Here is a 21,178-nt window from a genome sequence, read left to right as displayed (position 1 = left end):
CCGGGATTAAATGAAGTCCGATATATAAAATGCCTAGCACAGAAGGCCTGCAGTGTTCGTTGTTATTCAGGAGGAACTTCCTGCCCAAGCCCCGTCTTTGCTAGAGTTTGACTTCTGTCAGAACCTACACATTTGTCCTGAGGCACTGATGTGTGAATTGGAAAGGTTGAGGGTAAACACCTTGAGAAAGTTACCATATGGTGATCTTTGCGTCAGAGAGGAACAGGCTGCTCTGGGTGACAGGACTGGCGCCTGGCGTCCCCTCGCCCCCCTGCAAGCAAGAAGAGCCCCCTGTTCCTCCGATCCTCCTAAGTGCAGGCACAGAACTCACTCCATTGCTGTTCATTCTTCTTTCAAGCTCCGCGTTGTTACCCCAGAAGTCTCCATTCTTCCTGAAGACCTGGAAGAACTCTATGACTTATTCAAGGTAGGAAACTCTGGGCAAATGGGGGAGTGAAAGGCCAAGCCCATGTTGTCGGCCTGCCGGGGTGGGTGGGTGAGCATGTGGAAGCTGCGGAGTCTGCCACGCGCCTGTTCAGTGGCAGCAGAGGCCGGAGCTGCCCCACTTGCTGGCTCCATCTTCTCCTCGCCTGCCTGCGGCTCACACACGAGAGCTGTGCTCTGCTGAGGGCCTTGGGTACCGGTAACCCGTTCTTCACGGTTCTCCATGGAGTTCTCAGGCCTGAGTACGTGGAACAGTGACCGTTACTATCATCACCACCTCCTATGCTTTGTAATGACTCCTACTCCCCTCCGTAATACATATCGACATATTTTGATATTTGGCTTTATAGAGTGCGCTACTTTATACTTGACTTGCCCTTGATACTCTTTCTAGCACTTTTCCATGTTGCCACGTAGTCTTACTCATTTTAAAATGACCTTAGAGTCTATCATTGGCGATACTAAATATACTAAACCGTATTTCTAATATTTGGATATTGAGGTAGATATCCAGATCTTGCTACTTAAATCACCCAGCAAAGAAAATTTTCCATAACCCTGCTAGAACTGTCCTTGCTTGAAACAGCAGATGAAAATGGGGAAGACAGGCAGGATTTAGGTGACCCACACCTGACACTATGGCAGCGAAGGGGGAGAAAGAAAGGACAGTTGGAGAAAGCAAGTCTGGAGTCTGGCTTCCAGGACCCTTCCTGGTGGGGACTCTGAGCTGCTGTCCTTCCTGAACTCAGATTGTCAAACTGATGGAAATAGTACTAAGCTACACGTCAGGTGCTTCTAAGCAGAGCAGTAGAGGTGGTCTGAACCTTGTGCACATCTGTCGTGGCATATTTGCCTGCAGTCACTGAAATGGCTGTTGGCCTAGAGTCCTGGCACCCTCGTTCCTAGTGAGCAGGATGTATAGGGAGGACTTCTCAGATCCGTGTCTTCTGTGAACATCCCCTGTCTTCAAGTTTGATAGTTTCCTCTGTTGAGAAGAGAAAATATGAAGTCAAAGGTTACTGGTGTCCCAAGCCCCCACCTCTCTTCGACTTTCGAGGAGGAAAAATAGGGAATACTAGAAACATAAAGACAGGTAGACAAGTGTGTTGTTTAGCGTGAAAGTATATCGTTTATTTAAGGCTAACTGTTCTCGGTCTAAGACCTGACACAAATCTGAATTTCTATAATTTAAAAGATTGGTTTAAATGAGTAAAATTCATTAAGTACTAGCCATGTTCATCTTTTTTTTTTTTAATTTTTTTTAATGTTTATTTATTTTTGAGAGAGAGAGAGAGAGAATGAGTAGGAGAGGGGTAGAGAGAGAGAGGGAGACACAGGATCTGAAGCAGGCTCCAGGCTCTGAGCTGCCAGCACAGAGCCCCATGCGGGGCTCGAACTTACAAACTGCAAGATCGTGACCTGAGCTGAAGTCGGATGCTTAACCGACTGAGCCACCCAGGCGCCCCGCCATGTTCATCTTTAATACAAAGAGTATTTAAAGAAGGTAGAGCTGTTTTCCTATTTCTGTCTTTCCTGTGAACGATGTGTTTGGTACTTAATGAAATTTTATTTGTAGTTAGCTTTCCAACTCTTAGGACTAACTACAAATAGAAACTTAAGAACTATAAATACAAAATATTTTTTTAAGATACACTTCCAAAGGAAATTGCAGGAAAATAGCATGATAATCATGGTGTCTGATTGCGTTGTACAGCACTTTTATGTACTCGCTCCAGTGCTTCTGGGCCCAGAGTCTGCATATGCCCCACCACGTAAGAGCCCTGTCAGACTGTCCTTTCTCTCCATGCTTCTGGCCTTCTCTGAATTCCCTTGGCTTTCATAGCCTGACGTCATGTGTCCTAATACTTGCCTAAGTACTGTGTGGGGTATAATGTTCTCCAGTTGGGTTTTACATACACCTCTGGTCTTTTCAGTCAGAATTTCATTTTCTCAGGGAAAGGTTCACATAGAGATACCCTTCCATTGCTTTATAAATACATGATAGGTTATTAATAAGGAGTCTGTTCCATAACTTCACTGCATCCTTCCCTAAGCCTGGAATGAATGGGCATGATCCTTCTGTGTTAACAAGCAGTAGCTCTGACCGTCTTCATTACATACTCTTTCCTATTCAAGATGAACCATGTGGTTGATACTTAATGAAATCTATTTTTATTGGTAATTTAAAGCAGTTTTTTAAGGTTTGAATGCAATTTTTTTCTTCTAGTTTTATTGATATGACCAGCATCCAGCACTGTAAGTTTAAAGCATGCAGCATGATGACTTGACTTACGTATATTGTCAGGTGATTACTACAGTAAGCTTAAGAATTTTTTTTTTCCTTGTGATGAGAACTTTGGGATCCACTCTCTTAGCAACTTTCAAGTATACCATATAGCCCTTAACTATAGTCGTCACGTCATACATTACATCCCTAGTGCTTCTTATAACTGGAAATTTGTACCTTCTGGCCACTTCACCCAGTTCCCCCACTCCTCACCCCAGCCTCGGAGAACCACAAGTCTGATTTCTTTTTCCGAGTTTAGCGTTTTGTTTTTAGATTGAGATCAATACAATATTTTTCTTTTTTTTCCTGCCTGATTTATTTCACTTAGCATAATGCCTTCATGGTCCATCCGTGTTTGTAAAGCAGTCTTTCAAATTATATAAATTCAGATTTGTGATGTCTGTCTCCTATTCTCTCAAATTGAGAATAGTATCATTAATCTTACCCCAGTAAGATGTGAACAATATAATACAAACTTGGTGTCACAGAATATTTCTGGAAACACCAAAGACCTGAAAAACAGTTATTTATGTATTCCATAAACCTGCTGTTATTAATGATCTGTTAAATTCATTCACTCTTGAATGAATTATCAGGCTGTTTAATAATATTTGGGGGCACCTGGGTAGCTCAGTTGGTTAAGTGTATGACTTTTAATTTTGGCTCAGGTCATGATCTCCTGATTTGTGGGTTTGAGCCCCATAGTGGGCTTTGCACTGGCAGCATAGAGTCTGCTTGAGATTCTCCCTCCCCCCCCCCCCTGCCCACTCCCCCCACCTTGCTCTTGCTCTTTCTTACTCAAAATAAATTTTTAAAAGTTTATTTGGTCTCTTTAATATTTTGCTTGCTTCCACATTCTGGTTAAGACTTATTTTCAACTTTTAATTAAAAATCACAAAACAAAGAAAATAAAATTATACCTATTCTTCCCATAAAAAAAAAAAAAAGAAACTTTTAAGCAAAAATGAAAGGGTCTCATCCTGTCTCCACCTGCAGTCCTACCCTTGTACAGGTAATTCCTATTAACAAATTGGTGAGTATCTTTCCTGATTTTTTTTCCCCTTTTATACTATGTCTTTCTCTCTCTCTCTCTCTCTCTCTCTCTCTCTCTCTCTCTCACACACACACACACACACACACACACACACACACACACACATTTTTTTCCGCACATAACAGATTATGCTACATGTTAGCCTGCAGTTTTTTTTTATCATGGATATGTTTATAGATAATATATACAGATCTTTTCTCATGTAAAAAATAGCTGTACAGTTTCAGGGAACATGGGTGGGTCAGTTTAGCGTCCCACCAGCTCGGGTCATGATCTCACAGTTCGTGAATGCGAGCCCCACATTGGGCTCTGTGCTGACAGCTCAGAGTCTGGAACCTGTTTCAGAGTCTGTGTCTCCCTCTCTACCCCTCCCCCACTCACACTGTCTCTGTCTCTCTCAAACATAAATAAAAACATTAAAAAATTTTTTAAAATAGCTGTACAGTTTCACCGTAGGGTTGAACCATAATTTACTTAACCATTTACCTATCGAGAGGCATTGAAGTTTCCAGTTTTTTGCTGCTTTATAAACTGCTGCCCTGAGCAATCTGTGCCTTTATCTGGACACCGGTGCTGCAGTTTCTGTAGGATGAGTTCCTCAGGGATACACAAACCAAACTGTAGCCTGTATTGCTAAAGTGTTTTTGATTTTTTCAAAATTCATTTCCACTAATGAGGTCCAACAGTGCCAAGTCCTTGGTTTGCTTATTGTAATTGTTTTCTTGGCAGGATTCTGTGGGTGTTTAGCATCACAGGATGCACAAATGTACATGGAATTTCATAGTATGTCTGGGGCTTTTAGGAATGGAAATTCATTAGACCTTTGTTTCACACTGAAAAGTTCCTGTGGCATCTTTCACAATTCTACAAAGACTATTTGAAGAATTCGGCTGCCAACCAACACAACAGTAAAATTAGAAATGGCATTTTGGTTTTCATCCAAGGATATGTGCTTGCATATTACAGCATCCACACTTGTGTCTGTGCCACTCTTACAGGTGGAGGGCAGTGAAATTGTGAAGAACCCTGCAGTCACTGGGAGCCATTTCTATGAGTTGAGATGCCCCAGGAGGTGATTTAGTATGGGTGTAAAAGATGGTCCTAAAGAGGCGAGCCTCAGGGACAGGGCCAGTTTTGATTGCTGTAGTTGTTGGTATAGTCCTAAAACTTTGAGTCCCTTTTTTTTTTTTCTGTTTTTTTTGAATTGTTAATATAGTCATTTGGTTCAAAATTCAAAACCTGTAAGCAAATATGCAGTAAAAGGACTTGGTTCTACATTGGGGTCCCCACCCGTTTTCCCTCCTGACAGGCAACCCATGCTACTGGTTTCTGCTGTATTCTGTAGACTTGTTTAGTTAGCGCTTTGTCGTTTTCAGGTGTGATTTTATGAGACAATAGAATAAAAATTAGGTCTCCTAGAATTAACACTATGGCAGCTAAAGTACACACTGAAAAAATGGTTAAAATGGTTAAAACCGTAAATTTTGTTAGGTGTAGTTTGCTACCATGAAAAAAGTAACTTTAGAAAAAGAGGTCAAAATTACATATTCATGTGGGTAAGAAGTACAAGAAGGTAACAAGGGAAATGTTTTGCATGTTTGGTTAGAGTAATGAGATTGCAAGTGCTTTAATTTTTTTCACTTGTGTTATAATATTGCTTATTCAATACATATTTTCCAAGGCCAGGTGAGTCCTGAGAGAGGGCTGTGTGGACCGTGGCTTGTAAGCATGCGGGCTCCTCCAGGGACCACCATCTCTCAAAGATCCCTCTCTCTTGTTTTAAGAGAGAACACATGATGAGCTGCTACTGGGAGCAGCCCAGGCCGGTGGCCCCACGCCACGACCCCAGCAGGCCCTATGCAGAGCAGTACCGCATAGACGTCCGGCAGTTTACACACCTGTTTCAGCTTGTCTCGCCCTGGACCTGTGGGGCCCACACGGAGATCCTCGCTGAAAGGACTTTCAGGCTCCTGGATGACAACATGGATCATCTGATCGAATTCAAAGCATTTGTGAGCTGTCTCGGTAGGACTCTGTGGGTCTTCACCGTGGCAAGTTAATTTGGGACGGGAGTCCATGAACACAAGACAAGGTGGACTGTGGAGCAGGCAGACCACACGATGAAATGTATTTGGGCACGGGCCTGACATGATTTTGTGATTTTAGAAACCACTCTGCAGGCTCCTCTCATGTCTAATTTTATGCTTCCTTAAGGAGGGTGAGAAGGGCCCACACTGTCAACATACAAGGTCATTGCCCTTGTTCTCCTCTGGTACCCAGGGTGTGGTGGTGGCCTGTTAGGAGCCACGTTCCTAAGTCTTGCACAAAAAGTTAAAATCTTTCAGACTGTATGAGGCCAAAGTTCACGAGGTTATCTTACCGGTCAATAGTGACCAATCGCTACCTTTTACATTTTCATTTCAAACATAGTGTGTCTGGGGGTAGCGGCAACGAGGTATTGGGTCAACAAGTATTGACCTTACTAAGTTCTCTCCCCACAGTGAGTTTGTGTCATGACAAAGGTACTTTAACCATTTGCATATACTCAGTCTCTTTTCTGTTTTTGCAGATGTTATGTATAATGGAGAAATGAATGAGAAAATTAAGCTGTTATATAGACTTCATATCCCTCCAGGTAAGAAATACTAAGGAAAAAATTTAGGCTCTGTTCTGCTTTGACACAAAGAAGCTTTGCGCATGACTCTGAAGTTCTCATTTAAAATTTCATTTAGACTTGAGTCCACAGATGTTTCTAGTTTGGGGTTACTGGTAACAGATTTTCAGTACTGTACTGTATGGCCTATGGTAGTGGTTCCCAAACTTCAGCATGCATCAGAATCAGCTGGAGGGCTTGTTAAAACACTGGTTCCTGGGCCCCGCTCCAGAGTTTCCGACTCACTAGTTCTGAAGACAACATGCTGGGAACTGCTGGTCTGTGAAATGTGTGGGGCAGCAGACCCTGGTTGCCTTAATAGATGGTTATTTTAGCCTACTCTTTTGAAGGACCGTATCATTTTTCCAGCAGGTAAGACCCTGCTTCTCTCAAGTTTAAGCAGTGGTAACCAGTAACAAAGAAATCAGTTTTGATACCTATGAGGTATTACGTGGCTTTAACCGTAAGGTATTCCTTGGATCTTTGAAACTCATAGAGGTGGGTTAGTAATGCCAAGATGGTTTCTGGACCCAGGGCCATATGGTTCTGGTGTTGGATGGGGCTCTGACAGGACTTCCCAACGAGGGAGACTAGGAAGGGAATTTTTAGGGCCATGAGATCCTGGTGCCTTTTACAACTAACACCTCTACAAAAGTTGGAAATGTGGGTGGACATAATTTGTGGGGTTTTTGGGTACACTTCCTGAATTGAGCCATTACTGAACTGGCATATAATATATGCTCTACAGTATCCCCAGGGAACATTCTGTAGCAGCCACCCAGCTCCTCCTCCACCTCCCCACAGGCTCATTATTATTTTACTGCAAATGGCTTAGCATCAGTGAAGTTTTTTGCCTTTTATGCCAGTATAAGTTAGTGACTTTTGTTCTTGAATTTGCCTTTATTTTTCACAAATGTATTCCTACTAACATAGAAGACGTGCATAATTATTCCCTTATTATCATCGCTGTCACTCTTTTCACAATCATCTGTATCTAGTATTGCTAAATAGGACATGTGATTGATTGTATTTCATTCATTTATTTCATCTTAATTTTTAAATAAGCATTTTATTTTGGGATAATTTTAAATTTACAGAAAAGTTGCAAAGATAGTCATGATGGAGTTCTCATTTTTTAAATATCTTTTAAGTGTTTTATTTTTATTGCAGTATAGTTAACATAGGGTTTTTAGTTTCAGGTGTACAATATAGTGATTCAACACTTCTATACATTACTCAGTGCTCATCACAACAAGTGCACTCCTTAATCCCCATCACAGATTTCACCCATCTCCCTCCCCCACTCCTGGCACCCATGAGTTTGTTCTCTATAGTTAAGAATCTGTTGGTTTTCTCTTTTTTTCCCCCTTTGCTTGTTTGTTTTGTTTCTTAAATTCCACATATGAGTGAAATCATATGGTACTTGTCTTTCTCTGACAGACTTATTTCACTTAGTATTATACTCTCTAACTCCATCCATGTTGTTGAAATGGCAAGATTTCATTCTTTCTTATAGCTGAGTAATATTCCATTGTGTATATGTACCACATCTTTATCCATTCATCAGTCAGGGGTCATTTGGGTTGCTTCCATAATTTGGTTGTTGTCGATAATGCTGCTATACCATAGGGGTACATGTATCCCTTTGAATTAGTGTTGCTGTATTTTCAGGGTACATGCCCAGCAGTGTGATTACTGGATCATAGTTCTATTTTTAATTTTTTGACGAACCACCATACTGTTTTCCACAGTGGCTGCACCAGTTTGCATTCCCACCAACAGTGCACAAGCGTTCCTTTTTCTTCACATCCTCATCAACACTTGTTTCTTGTGTTGTCGATTTTAGCCATTCTGACAGATGTGAGGTGGTAGCTCATTATAGGTTTGATTTGTATTTCCCTGATGATGATGATGATGTTGAGCACCTTTTGATGTGTCTGTTCGCCATCTGGATGTCTTCATTGGAGAAATTTCTGTTCATTTCTTATGCCCATTTTTAATGGATTATTTGTTTTTTGGGTGCTGTGTAAGTTCTTTATATATTTTGGATACTTACCCTTTATCAGCTACATCATTTGCAAATATCTTCTCCCATTCCATAAGTTGCCTTTTGTTTTGTTGTTTTTGCTGATTGTTTCCTTTGCTGTGCAGAAGTTTTTTATTTTGATGTAGTCTAACAGTTTATTTCTGCTTTTGTTTCCCTTGCCTGAGGATACATATCTAGAAAAATGTTTCTATGGCTGACGTCAGAGAAATTACTGCCTGTGCTATCTTCAAGGATTTTTATGGTTTCATGTCTCACTTGTAGGTCTTTAATCCATTTTGAGTTTATTTTTGTGTATGGTGAAAGAAAATAGTCCAGTTTGCCCAACACCATTTGTTGAAGAGACTGTCTTTTTCCCATTGGATATTCTTTCCTCGTTTGTTGAAGATTAATCGACCATATAATTGTGGGTTTATTTCTGGATTTTCTATTCTGTCCATTGACCTATGTGTCTGTTTTTGTGCCAGTACCATACTATTTTGATTACTATAGCTTTGTACTATAACTTGAAATCTGCAATTGGGTACCTCCAGTTTTTCTTTTTCAAGATTGCTTTAGTTGTTCAGGGTCATTTATGGTTCCATACACATTTTAAGATTGTTTGTTCCAGTTCTGTGAAAAACGCTGTTGGTATTTTGATAGGGATTGCATTAAATCTGTAGATTGCTTTGGGTAGTATGGACATTTTAACAATATTTGTTCTTCTAGCCTATGAGCATGGAATGTCTTTCCATTTCTTTGTGTTGTCTTAAATTTTTTTCATCAATGTTTTATAGTTTTCAGAGTACCAGTCTTTCACCTCCTTGGTTACATTTATTCCTAGGTATCTTTTTATTTTTGATGCAATTGTAAATGAGATTGTTTTCCTTTTTTTTTTTTTTAAGGCATATAAAACTATTTATTGACCACTGTTTACCAGTATTTACAATAAAGTAAACAATATACAGTTGGATAACATTCTGACTACAAAGGTACTGCTTCTCCTGGTTTCTGCTGAACCAGTAACTCAAATACTGAGAAGATTAAGCTTACATGTAAGGAATGAGTTGGGGTAAAGACGAAACACACAGGTCAAGAATTTAGATTACAGACGTTTGTCCCCCCATTTATTCCAGAAGGTGCTAAATTGCCAACATCTCTAACCATCTGATTATGATTAGGTTTCCATGAACGAAGTGTTAAAGATTCCATGAATCATGACCACTTAGTACAGCACAGGGATTTCAATTTCTTGAAAAGGAAAAGGTCACTAGAAGGAAGCTTTAAATGTTCACTTAACTAAGTTTAGCTTAATTAATTAAAACACACCAGGACTTGTCTAGTTTTCTCATTGGGTGGGGAACTGTTGGTAGTGATAAAATTTTCCTTTCAGGGATCTTGCAAATAAACTTGCATTTGTATGAATGTAGATATGGATTCTGATATGGCTTTTCAAATTGTCCCATTTAAATTGCTTACATTTTTTTTAAAATGGCACAATTAATTACAAAATTTTAAAGGTTAAGGCTTCAGGAAAAATGTCAATTTAAACAATTTATTTCTTAGGTTGCTAAAAATGATGGCATCCCAGAAACATGAGCTTATCCATGGTTATAAAATGCTGTTTTTATTTTGGGGAATGTTAAAAAAAGGAAGAAAAAAAAAAAAACCATTTACATATGTATTTTAAGTATACACACACAAAAAAAAAACCCAAATAAACAAAAAAAACCCAGAGTGGTCCTTAGGCATATAGGAGAGTTAACAAAAAGTTCTGATTGAGTAACAACTATGAAGACTTCCCCCAACATTTAGAAAATGTGTTGTCTAAAGCAGGGGAATAATATACCATATTCTTAAATATTCCTTTCTGATAAAGGAAGCTTTCATTTGCCCAGAATACCCAGTGGTATAGATGGAAAACCCCCAACAACTCCCCCCAATACTACTTCAAAACAAACATGTGAAACTTGATTTTCATTAGAATGTTATTTCTTCACACTAATAAATCAAAAAACCAAGACCCGGATTTTACATATGTATAAATGTATATAAAAAACAATGCAAACAGTTACTGAGCTTATCTCCTGGACAAGAATGCCAAGTTAGTCTGTCTTCATAAAAAGCAATTACAATCTGAGGACACTTCATATTTGCCTCTTTTGCCAGCACCAAGCCTGCCTCATCTGAATCTTTCCATTTCATGAGAAACATGAAATCTCCACTGCTGTCTGTGGCACCAATTATTCATTTGGGATCAAGACCTTTGGCAAAAGCATCTCTTCTCTTCTTTGACTTGCTATCATCAGATTCCCTGTCAGATAAAGATTTTCTTTTTGTGCCATCTTTTTCTTTACCAGCTTTTGAGAATTAAGAAATGCTTCAGTTAACTCTGGACAATCTAAATTTTCTGCAGGTTCCCAAGTATTGTCAGCATCTATAGATCCCTTCCCCTTCAGGAAGTACTCCACTTTCCTGTTCACTACACGTCGGCCCAGTACTATTCTCATCACAAATTCTTCAGGCCCTGCCTCTTCTTTTTTACTCTTTCCGTTCTCTTTCTCATTTTTTGCAATGTAGGTTTATTGGAGGCCATTTTTTATTGCAGACTTGAAGAGCTATTGTTTACCACCTGTGAGCTGCTCTGGGTCCCGGGTCTGGGGATTGTTTTCTTAATTTCACTTTCTGCTGCTTTATTATCAATGTATAGGAATGCAGATTTCTGTATACTGATTTTGTATCCTGTGACTTTACCGAATTCATTTATCAGTTCTAGTAGTTTTTTGGTGGCCTTTGGGGTTTTCTCTATATAGTATGATATCGTCTAAACATAGTGAAAATTTGAATTCATCCTTACCGATTTGGATGCCTTTTATTTCTTTGTTTTTGATTGCTGTGGCTAGAACTTCCAGTACTATGTTGTAAAAGTGGTGAGAGTGGACATCCTTGTTTTTTCCCTGACCTTGGGGGAAAAACTCTTAGTGTTTCCCCAGAGTATGATGTTAGCTGTGGGTTTTTCATATTTTCATAAGGCCTTTATTATGTTGAAGTATGTTCCCTCTAGACCTACTTTAGGTCTAGTTGAGAGTTCTTATTATGAATGAATATTGTACTCTGTCAAATGCTTTTTCTGCAACTATTGAAATTACCATATGGTTTTTATACTTTCTCTTGTTGATAGGATGTATCATGTTGATTTGGGAACATTAAGCTGCCCTTGCATCCTGGGAATAAATCCCATTTGATTGTAGTGTAATATATCTTTAAACTTACTGGTTTTTGATATTATCATTTGAGGCTGATATTTGATTCTTGATCTAGCTTCATATTGAACTTGTTTCAAAATTGTTTATTTCCAAAAGCCATGTTTTAATTATTAGTTCATTAAAAGACATTTGTAGACCTTCATGGCTTTTGAAAATCAACTTTTCAAAAACTTTTTGAATGTATGGGATTGTAACATTTATATTATATGACTCCAAATTTAAAATTTTTAATTAAGTGCAAATTGAGATTTGATATATGTTATTTCGCTTACCTATATTTAACATTGGAATTTTTGACACAAAGAAATAAAAGTCTTAATAATGCAGACAACCTAAAACCTATTTAGGTATCAATTTGTTAAGGCCATAAAGATCCACAATACATTGAGGTATTTTTAATTTAAATTTAATTTTAACACATACTTCCCATCATAACTTTTTGAGTAAAGGTGGAACACACACACTAGGGAGGTAAAAGAAGAGTCTTGTTAATTAGGAGGAGGTATACTGAGGATTGCAAGTTTGAATTTGTACCCTCAGAGAGTAAGGCCTCATTTGCCAGATGAGGGAGGCATGGTACCAAACAAAGCACAACAGCCCCTGGGCCCTACACACCCACCTTGTGCAGAGCTCTTGCTTGTAACTTTGCAAGGGTATTATGGGAGGCAAAGGGATTTTGTGAGCTCGCTTACAAAGGTATCTGATGCAACTCAGGAAGCAAGAAAGTGCTAAGCCCAGGGTCTCAGTTCCAGAAGAGCTCCCTTTATTGGCTCTATAGTGATTACAACACTGTTTGTTTAGCAGAGGAAATAGAAGAGAAATAGTCCAGATGATTTGATGCCTTATCAGGTGACGTACAGATGAACAGTATTCCAGAAGATTATTAAATTGGGAGTTTTCATTGCAGACTGATAAATCTACAGATATTGGTCATTTTGCTCAGTGAATTATACTAATTGGACTTCCAGAAGACCATTTTCTGGAACATCAGATTCGTTAGAAGCATCAAAGCAAGCTACCAAGAATGCTCTATTGGAAATGGTAAATGAGCACAAACAAATGAGACACTGGAGGCTTTCTGTAAAGGAGCATAGTGAGGGGGCAGCTTATGCCCCCAGCTCCTAGAGATGCCAAGATTCAGGGAATACGTTATGTTTGCAGAGCAGCTCTCCCCTGGGGGTCCTGCTGGTCTGGATCCACATTAAATGATCTTAAAGTGTTAAATCCAATAGAATTTGAGCTGCTCCAGTCTTGTGTTCAGCTTTACGTGAAGAAATAGGTTTCTTTTTGAGGACTTATACACACAAGTGAATTTGCTGTCCAAAGAAAGGGTTTTGTAAAGAAGTGGAGTTAAAAGGAAAAATCTTACAGATAATTCCAATTTGCCATTTGGTTAAAGATGGTTATTTTAAAAAGGATTTCAAGTTGAAGACCTGAATGAACTTAATTGAAAATTGAAAGCACACTTGAAAATATATTAACATGTAGCAACAAAGTATGGATTCAAAGCAAAAATTCAACCAAGAATGATGTTAGCAATGCTTCTCAGTGATAGTCAGTGTTAGAATTTGAAATCTGAAACCTAACTGTAGACAAATATAGCAGTATCTGTGTACAAAAGAGGAAAAGCTTTGTTATTTTAGAATATTTGATATAAAAAATTTTTAAAAGGGGTCAAAATCCAGTCATATTAGCCAAAAAAAATTCAGTAATATATTTGTCAGTAAGGGTGAAGCTGTGTGATGTTTCATGCTTTACATAAAATAAAAAACACTTGAACATTCAAATTCTTGGTAATGACACTTGCTTCCACCTTTTGTTCAGTTTTCAGTAATAGTGGCAGCCTGTTTTGAAGAGATCATTATTTAAAAGTCCTAATCAGGAATTGCATGTAACCATTTCAATATAAATAGTGGTATGATAACTAATATTAAGAAGTCCTGGGGCACCTGGGTGGCTCAGTTGGTTGGGCCTCCGACTTCGGCTCAGGTCATGATCTCATAGTCTGTGGGTTCGAGCCACGCGTTGGGCTCTGTGCTGACAGCTCAGAGCCTGGAGCCTGCTTCCGATTGTGTCTCCCTGTCTCTGGCCCTCCCACACTCACGCTCTGTCTCTCTGTCTCCCTCTCTCAAAAATAAATAAACATTAAAAAAAAAAATCCTAAGTATTCTAACATTTCAGTACCATTAGATCCATTTTGTTACTTGACAAAATATTTTATTTCATCACTTATGGTAAAAGAATGTATCTTTGAAGTTTGTTTACTTAGAATGGATCCCCTTTCTAAACCTATGCAGTACAATTAGAAATACACAAGATCTTTGTATGACATTGTCTGCTTTGTCAAGAGTATTGGCAGATGATAGGAATGGACATATACAATCACAGATTTCATACTGTAGTCACTGTGGATAAAAACCTTAGCAGTATTGTGAAATGGATGTTATGTGTGTGAAATTAACATCAACAGGACCAAAGACAATGGAACATGTGACGACCATGGTTTGCCTAAGAGAAAAGTCTGGCACCCAAGTTACACCCACCATATTGGTTCTCCACTTTTTGCTTAGCCTTTTCTTATGGTTATACTAAGAAACAATACTGATGATAAACTCTATATAATCTACTGCTTTTGAGAATGTGTTAATATGTCAAAGGATCTATTAAAATCCAAGAAACTGAAAGACACACTGCCTTAAGGACCAAATTATTAATGGAAATGGCTCAAATGGCACACATGAAGAGGATTCACCAAATGAAGTGGAAACAGATGAGCTAATTGATGAATCCAGCTAAGATCAGGAACTTCTCTCAGAGAATGGATATAGTCTCTTTGAGATGATTCTGATAATGGATGACATACCAAGCAAACTTACAAAGGTCAGCTTTTCACAGGACACACTAAAATGATAAGATTACATTCTAGTTTAACAACTTAAGCAGCATTGATAACGACATCAGAAATTATACCATGCACATTCATTTTGGTGATAGCTTAAGCTAGACGAAAGATCTCTTCTTTCGACTGGAGTTTAAAATACCAAAAGAGGATTTTGAAAAATATGAAAAATGTGGTGTACACACCTCCGAAAACATCTTTTGTGAAATTGTAATATTGCATTGAACCTTTTAGAAGAGCTGGGTACTGAAGATCTTTGGTATTACCCAAATTGTCAAGCCACTAGGAAAATGGATTTGATCATAGCATCCAGTACTTGTTTACATCATGTGTTTTTCTTTTAATTTCATTTAAAAAAATTTTTTAATGTTTATTTTTGAGAGAGAGAGGATGAGCAAGGGAGGAACAGAGGGAGAGGGAGACAAAGGATCTGAAGTGGGCTGTGTGTTGGCAGCAGAGAGCCTGATGTGGAGCTCAGACTCACAGAACCATAAGATCATGATCTGAACCGAAGCCGGCTGCTTAACCAACTGAGCCACCCAGGTGCCCCTTCAGTGATTTTCTTAGATATCTGAGACCCAAGTTGGATACTTTACTTAGCTTTCCTATCAAAGACTTGGTTGGATATATTGGAATTCCTAATTAATTGCAAGTCCTAGCTGCTATAATTTGCTGTTTTCAACCACTGTGGAGGGCTAGGAAGGCACTATTCTGTTTTTGCAAGAAAAAATAGGAGAATGGTATTATTTTGATGACTGTAGTGTCTCAACTGCATCTGAAAACCAAACTGTATTGAAAGCAGTGTATGTACTCTTCCACCAGAGCTAAGATACAATAGAACTAGCTTTTCCCCTCCACAAGAATCCCATTTAGAAAGTGACAAAGATAGCAGTGGTGATGACGATGAAGTCCTTGAAGCCAGAGAACAGACTTTCCTGCTGGTGGCATTTATTGAAGTCATGAAGGTATCTACCACATTAAGATAGAAGTTTGAGATAGACTGCAAATGTAAATCCTTCAAGATATTTTAACTTGTGCTATACTTGAAGCGAGACACAATGAAAACTTTAATAGAAATGTCTCTTATTTCATTTATAGTCTTGAATTACAAGTTACGCATCAGAATGTAAAAATGTTTATGAAACATTTATGAGAGTTCAGATACCTCATTTAAGAAGGTGGAAAGTACATTTAAAGATTGTAAACAACCTTTACTACTTTCCCTTAATGCATTGTATACTTCGGAGCATAGGTAACAATGAGTTTTTTCATTGATTCTTTACCTGTCTCCTTTCTAGACACTCACCCTCCTCTTGAATTAACCATTCCTCTCTATGCTCCCATAATATTTGTATTATTCTTCTGTTAGAGCAATTTTTTAGTGACTTGTGTACACATTTCACCTCTTAGAGACCCAATATCCTCTTGACATCTTCTAGCAGCTATTACCTAAAAAAATCTGTTTCCATCATGACTGCCCTAAGTACCATCCAGGGTTTATTATGATTTTCCTCCTATTCAGTGAGTGGATGCTCGCATGTGCCACTGTGTAGAATTTTTGGGCAAGCCTGGAAAAATGACTTAACATCTGTTATAATAAAACCCCCAAACCTAAAACAACCCCAAACAATTCCCACCCCCCAAACCCCAGAAACATGTCTCCCAAGTAGGAAGGAGAGTACCTTATCAAGGCTTTGGTGCCATCTTGGGGATATTTGTTGGATTACAACTGAATTTTCCTTTTATTCTCAGTGAGTGGCTTACTAGTAAATATAAGGATCCTGCTGTGTCCATTCATTCTTTATAATTTTTTAATTTATTTTGAGGGAGTGAGTGCACTTCGATGCGGGAGAGGCAGAAAGGAGAGGGAGAGAGAGAGAGAGAGAGAGAGAGAGAGAGAGAATATGAATGAATGAATATGAATGAGAATCCCAAGTAGGCTCTGTGCTGTCAGCACAGAGCCGGATGCGGGGCTCAATCTCACAAACTGAGATCATGACCTGGCTGAAATTAAGTCAGAGGCTTAACCCACTGAGCCACCCAGGCACCCCTAGAATTGTTTTTTATAAGAGCTTTTTGATCTGTGGTTCCCATACCATATAGTGCATTCATTTAAAGTTACAAAACCCGTTTTTTAGTATCTTTAAACAACCATCATCACAATTTTAGGAATTTTCATCACCCTAAAAAGGACCATACTCTCGCTGTTGCTCCCAGCCCATCCATTTTGCTTTGCTTTGTCTTTATAGAATCCTGTTTTAGGTATTTCCTATAAATGGGAATAATGCAATTTGCCATTTTGTGTGTGGCTTTTACTCAGTTTTCAAGGTTCATCCATGTTATAGCCTGTCTCTGTGCTTATTCATGACTGAATTTGATACTCCATTTGATAATTATGTCCTAATCCCCCCATTAATTGAACACTTGGGTTTATTGCCACTTCTTGGCTCTTGTGAACAATGCTCCTATAACTTGTGTACAAGTTTCTAAGTGGGTAGGTTTTCATTTCTCTTTGGTATATACATAAGGGTAGAATTTCTGGGTCAAATGGTAGTTCTGTGTTTACCTTTTTGATGAACTGCCAGATGGTTTTTCAAAATGGCTGTGCCATTTCCTATTTTCAGTAGTATAATGAAGATTCTGCTAGGAGTATTTTTGTATATTTCAAGAAAACTTGCAATGATAAAATGCTTTGTAATCACCAATTTTTCAGTTTTTGTTAGAAACTTAGTATATGCTCACTATGAAAACAGATGCCATGAAGTTTAAAATGCTAATCCCACCATCCAGAAATTTGTGTATTTCTAGAATTTCTGTGTATGTATATACGTACATATATTTTGAGTTTTAGAAAATAGGATTTTACTACATACATTTTTCCAGGGCAGTATCAGCAATGTCCTATGAATTTGTATTTCATTAATTAAAATCTTGTCTACGTAAATCCAGAAAAAGGCTTTATGTGGTCTGTTGTTTTCTTTACTCTGTGTATCCAGTGCTTGGTGTACAGGTGAGTTCAGAGTCCCTGCAAAGACTGCAGCCCACAGGGTGCGGGGGTGGGGAGGGGTTGCTATTGGCTTAGCCTTTAGTTCTTAATTACATAAGAAGCTGAATTATGGCCAGTTTTGCTTAACATGCAGTAATTTGTTCAACGTAACTTTTTTTTGTTTGTTTTAAGCACTCACTGAAAATGATCGAGACAGCCAGTCCCCATTAAAGAATCCTCTGTTGTCGACATCAAGACCGCTGGTTTTTGGGAAGTCAAATGGTATGTACTTCTTTTCATTAATTCCCCTGCAGGCACACACTGCAATTGTTAGAAGAAACTTCACAGCTCTTCTTAGAAGTGGACTTACCTAGTCCCTTCATACTGTGAATCAACAGCCCACTGCTTTCAGAAGCCAGAAACCTTTCAAGTGGCAGTGTATTGAGGGACTGCCCCTCGGCCCAACCACCACGTTTATTCCTCTTGCCTAAGGTTTGAGGGGTTGTCATGCAGCTACCACACTCCATTCATGATCAGTTGTAGAACAGACTCTCTAATCTGTTTTCAGTTTGTGTATACTTAGTGGAATTCTGCCCTCACTGCCCCATTCTATATGTTCCTTTTTGCTTTCACTGAGTTTTAAAATATATATTGTATTTTCTGTGTCTCAAGGTGATGCAGTTGATTATCAGAAACAGCTGAAGCAGATGATTAAAGATTTAGCCAAAGAAAAAGATAAAACTGAGAAAGAGTTGCCCAAAATGAGCCAGGTATGAACCTTATTCTATGCAGAGAATTAACCACTTTGCCAGTTTGTTCAGAGGTAAGCTTGAAAGTTGAGCTGGGGCCTACTTCCAAAACCATAATCAAAGGATCAGAGCTGAACACTGGTGACTAAAAGGTAAATGTTTAAAGGATTCCTCCCAAAGTTTGGGAAATGTAGGCTTCAAGTTGGAAATGTCCCTTTATTATAGGATTATCAGTCTTTTTGGTGCTAATGTGGACTGTGAGCCTTCAAGAAGGAATTCAGCATGCAGTGTTTCTTGGTCTCTTTTGACCACAGAACACATGGCATTCATATATCCTGGAATACTTCAGAAGGGTTGCTCTACTCTGTTGGGGAGTTGCTTTCAAATTTTCATTCTCTCTTGGATATAGTCACATTTCAATGCTGTAGGTCAACTCTACCTCATTTTTTAAAAAGCCAGTTAAATCCCATCACCCAGAGCTACCGGTACTAACATTCTGATATACAGGATGTCAACTTTTAACTATAAACAAAAGTAGGCTTGTTTTAATACCTTGCTTTCATTTACTGCAAAATCATGAATAGCTCTCCCAAATTATTTTTAAAAATTTTGAGAGTGAGCAGGGGAGCAGAGGAGAAAGGATCCCAAGCAGGCTCTGATGTGGGGCTCTATCTCACAAACCATGAAATCATGACCTTAGATGAAATCAAGAGTCGGATGCTTAACTGACTGAGCCACCCAGGTGCCCCTCTCCCAAATTATTAAGTTAGGTCTCAACCATGTTCCTATTCCTAGAGTAAATGTATAGCTAAATCCCACCAGAAGTGCCTTTCATCACATTAGACTCTCCATTTGAGCCGCAATGCGTATATACTTTGAAAAAGCATCAGGCATCACTGTTTTACGTCATTTCACATCTGTTAAGTTCCTGCCTGGTATCCTATCAGATGAATAAGCCATTATTTTGTTTAGTCATAACATTTAAGCAGTCTCCAACTTTCTCTCTGTTGTAAATCCTAGATTTAAACATCATTATAAACAAGCTCTATAGCTTTTGGATCCATTTCTACAAGTTGATTTGGATTAAAGGGTGCACATGTCCTCTGGAATGCACAGATTTTTTCTTAATAGTTACTGTATAGACAAAGAGCACATTTCTGTGTTATAAATTCCCTGGAGTCACTGGTAGTACTTTCTGAGTAGAAAGGCAAACTATCTTATCATTTGCTTCAAAGACTGCTATGTGGTTTTCTCTAAGAACTTTTAAGTTAAAAAATATATACATTATATTTCTATCCTGGTTATGTTGCTGTGTATTTTTTAATTCCAGAGAGAATTTATCCAGTTCTGTAAAACTTTGTACAGTATGTTTCATGAAGATCCAGAAGAAAACGAGTTGTATCAAGCCATTGCCACAGTAACCACTCTGCTGCTGCAGATTGGGGAAGTGGGGCAGAGAAGCAGCAGCTCTGGAAGCTGCTCCCAGGAAGGTGGGGAGGAGCTGCGGGCTTCAGCTCTTTCTCCAGACCAGGACTCGGTTTTTGCAGACAACAACGCTGGGAAGATTCCCCAGGACTCCCGGACATTTACTGAAGAGGTAGAAGGGGACTGGACTGTCTCCCTTGAACATATTTTAGCTTCACTTCTGACTGAACAGTCATTAGTAAACTTTTTTGAAAAGCCACTGGACATTAAATCGAAACTTGAAAACGCCAAGATCAATCAGTACAGTCTCAAAACTTTTGAAATGAGCCGCCAATCACAGCCTGAACTCAAGCTGAGCAACGTGTAGCAAGATAGCAGTTTACTGAGAGGAGTCAGCCATACCAAAGCCTTGGACCTGTTTTGTAGGGGTCAGCCCCTCAATCTTCATTTCAGCCTAATTCATTTTGAGCGTATTTTGCAAGCTGGGTATCTGGATGAGCAACCGGACAGCCACAACTGTGGCCAGGGGAACTGATGCAACCCGCAAGCATTTCTATTTATTCTTTAAGAGAATTATGAGTTGGATCCTATCAGTGCTATAGGGAATCCATACATTAGTTCCCTTGATGCTGTGACTTGCTGTTTTGCTTTCATCAGATTGGCTGAAATGGGCACTTCTGCTGTGACGCTAGTATGATTTCGTTCTCAGATGCAACAGAAGAGTTGAATGTATCATACTAAACCAGAGACAAAAGCCCAAGCTCTCATTCTTCACTTGGATAATGGGAGAGGTTACAAATCAAGTTCACTTTCAAGATCCAAGAGCCACTATCTGTGCAATTGTATTTGGCTTTCTTTTGCACTAATTTTGTTTCAATGCTGGTAATTGAAACCATTTTAATATATTTGGTTGTACTCTGTCCTTCCAAAAATGTTGTGTACAAACCATGCTTTCAATGTTGGCCTCTAAGTTTTTTAATAAGAAACTTTTGTATTGACTTGGTCCTTGTTTATAACTTATTTGTGTCTAGAGGTATCTCCACCATCATCCCCACCCAGTCTGCGTTCTCAGTAAATTGTGATAGTGTAGGTGTTCAACTCCCCACAGTGGTTACGTATAGTACCATCACCCCTGGGGCTCAAAAATGAAGTACCTATTTACAACAGCATTTGATAACACCAGGGGTGTAAACACTGATGAAATATAATCCCTCCAACACAATGCTTTCAGGCTGAATTTAGTGGATTTTATTACTGTAACGGTAAACTTTACCTGAGCTTCGGTTCCACATAAATGGGGATTAAAAATACTTCAGGGGGCCATTACAAACAAGTGAGCTGTACGTATAACATGATCTGTATATAAAAGCCTTAATCTGGCTTAATCTATCA

The 21,178-nt window shown here is 38.8% G+C and overlaps 1 protein-coding gene and 2 pseudogenes across 9 annotated transcripts in view; 2 read left to right on the top strand and 1 right to left on the bottom strand.

The window, feature by feature from the left end:
* The window catches only part of TBC1D8 (TBC1 domain family member 8), a 112,037-nt gene extending 91,253 nt beyond the window's left edge, over window positions 1-20,784 (top strand). For all 9 annotated transcript variants that reach the window (XM_060608752.3, XM_060608807.3, XM_060608760.3 and 6 more), the window contains 6 exons: window positions 359-427; window positions 5,570-5,810; window positions 6,355-6,420; window positions 17,805-17,894; window positions 18,285-18,382; window positions 19,692-20,784. In XM_060608752.3, the coding sequence (XP_060464735.1) occupies window positions 359-427; window positions 5,570-5,810; window positions 6,355-6,420; window positions 17,805-17,894; window positions 18,285-18,382; window positions 19,692-20,153 (1,026 nt within the window). In that variant the 3' untranslated portion in view covers window positions 20,154-20,784. The remainder of the gene's footprint in view (window positions 1-358; window positions 428-5,569; window positions 5,811-6,354; window positions 6,421-17,804; window positions 17,895-18,284; window positions 18,383-19,691) is intronic.
* On the bottom strand, window positions 10,493-11,057 carry LOC144615912 (chromobox protein homolog 3 pseudogene; annotated as a pseudogene).
* Window positions 10,942-17,794, top strand: LOC144615911 (ubiquitin carboxyl-terminal hydrolase 15 pseudogene; annotated as a pseudogene).
* Window positions 20,785-21,178: the final 394 nt, after the last annotated feature.

This window comes from Panthera onca, chromosome A3 (genome assembly GCF_046562875.1).
Source record: "Panthera onca isolate mPanOnc1 chromosome A3, mPanOnc1 haplotype 2, whole genome shotgun sequence".
NCBI classification, from domain to species: Eukaryota; Metazoa; Chordata; class Mammalia; order Carnivora; family Felidae; genus Panthera; species Panthera onca.
Note: the sequence above shows the minus strand (reverse complement) of the source record. Positions and strands in the feature narration are given on the sequence as shown.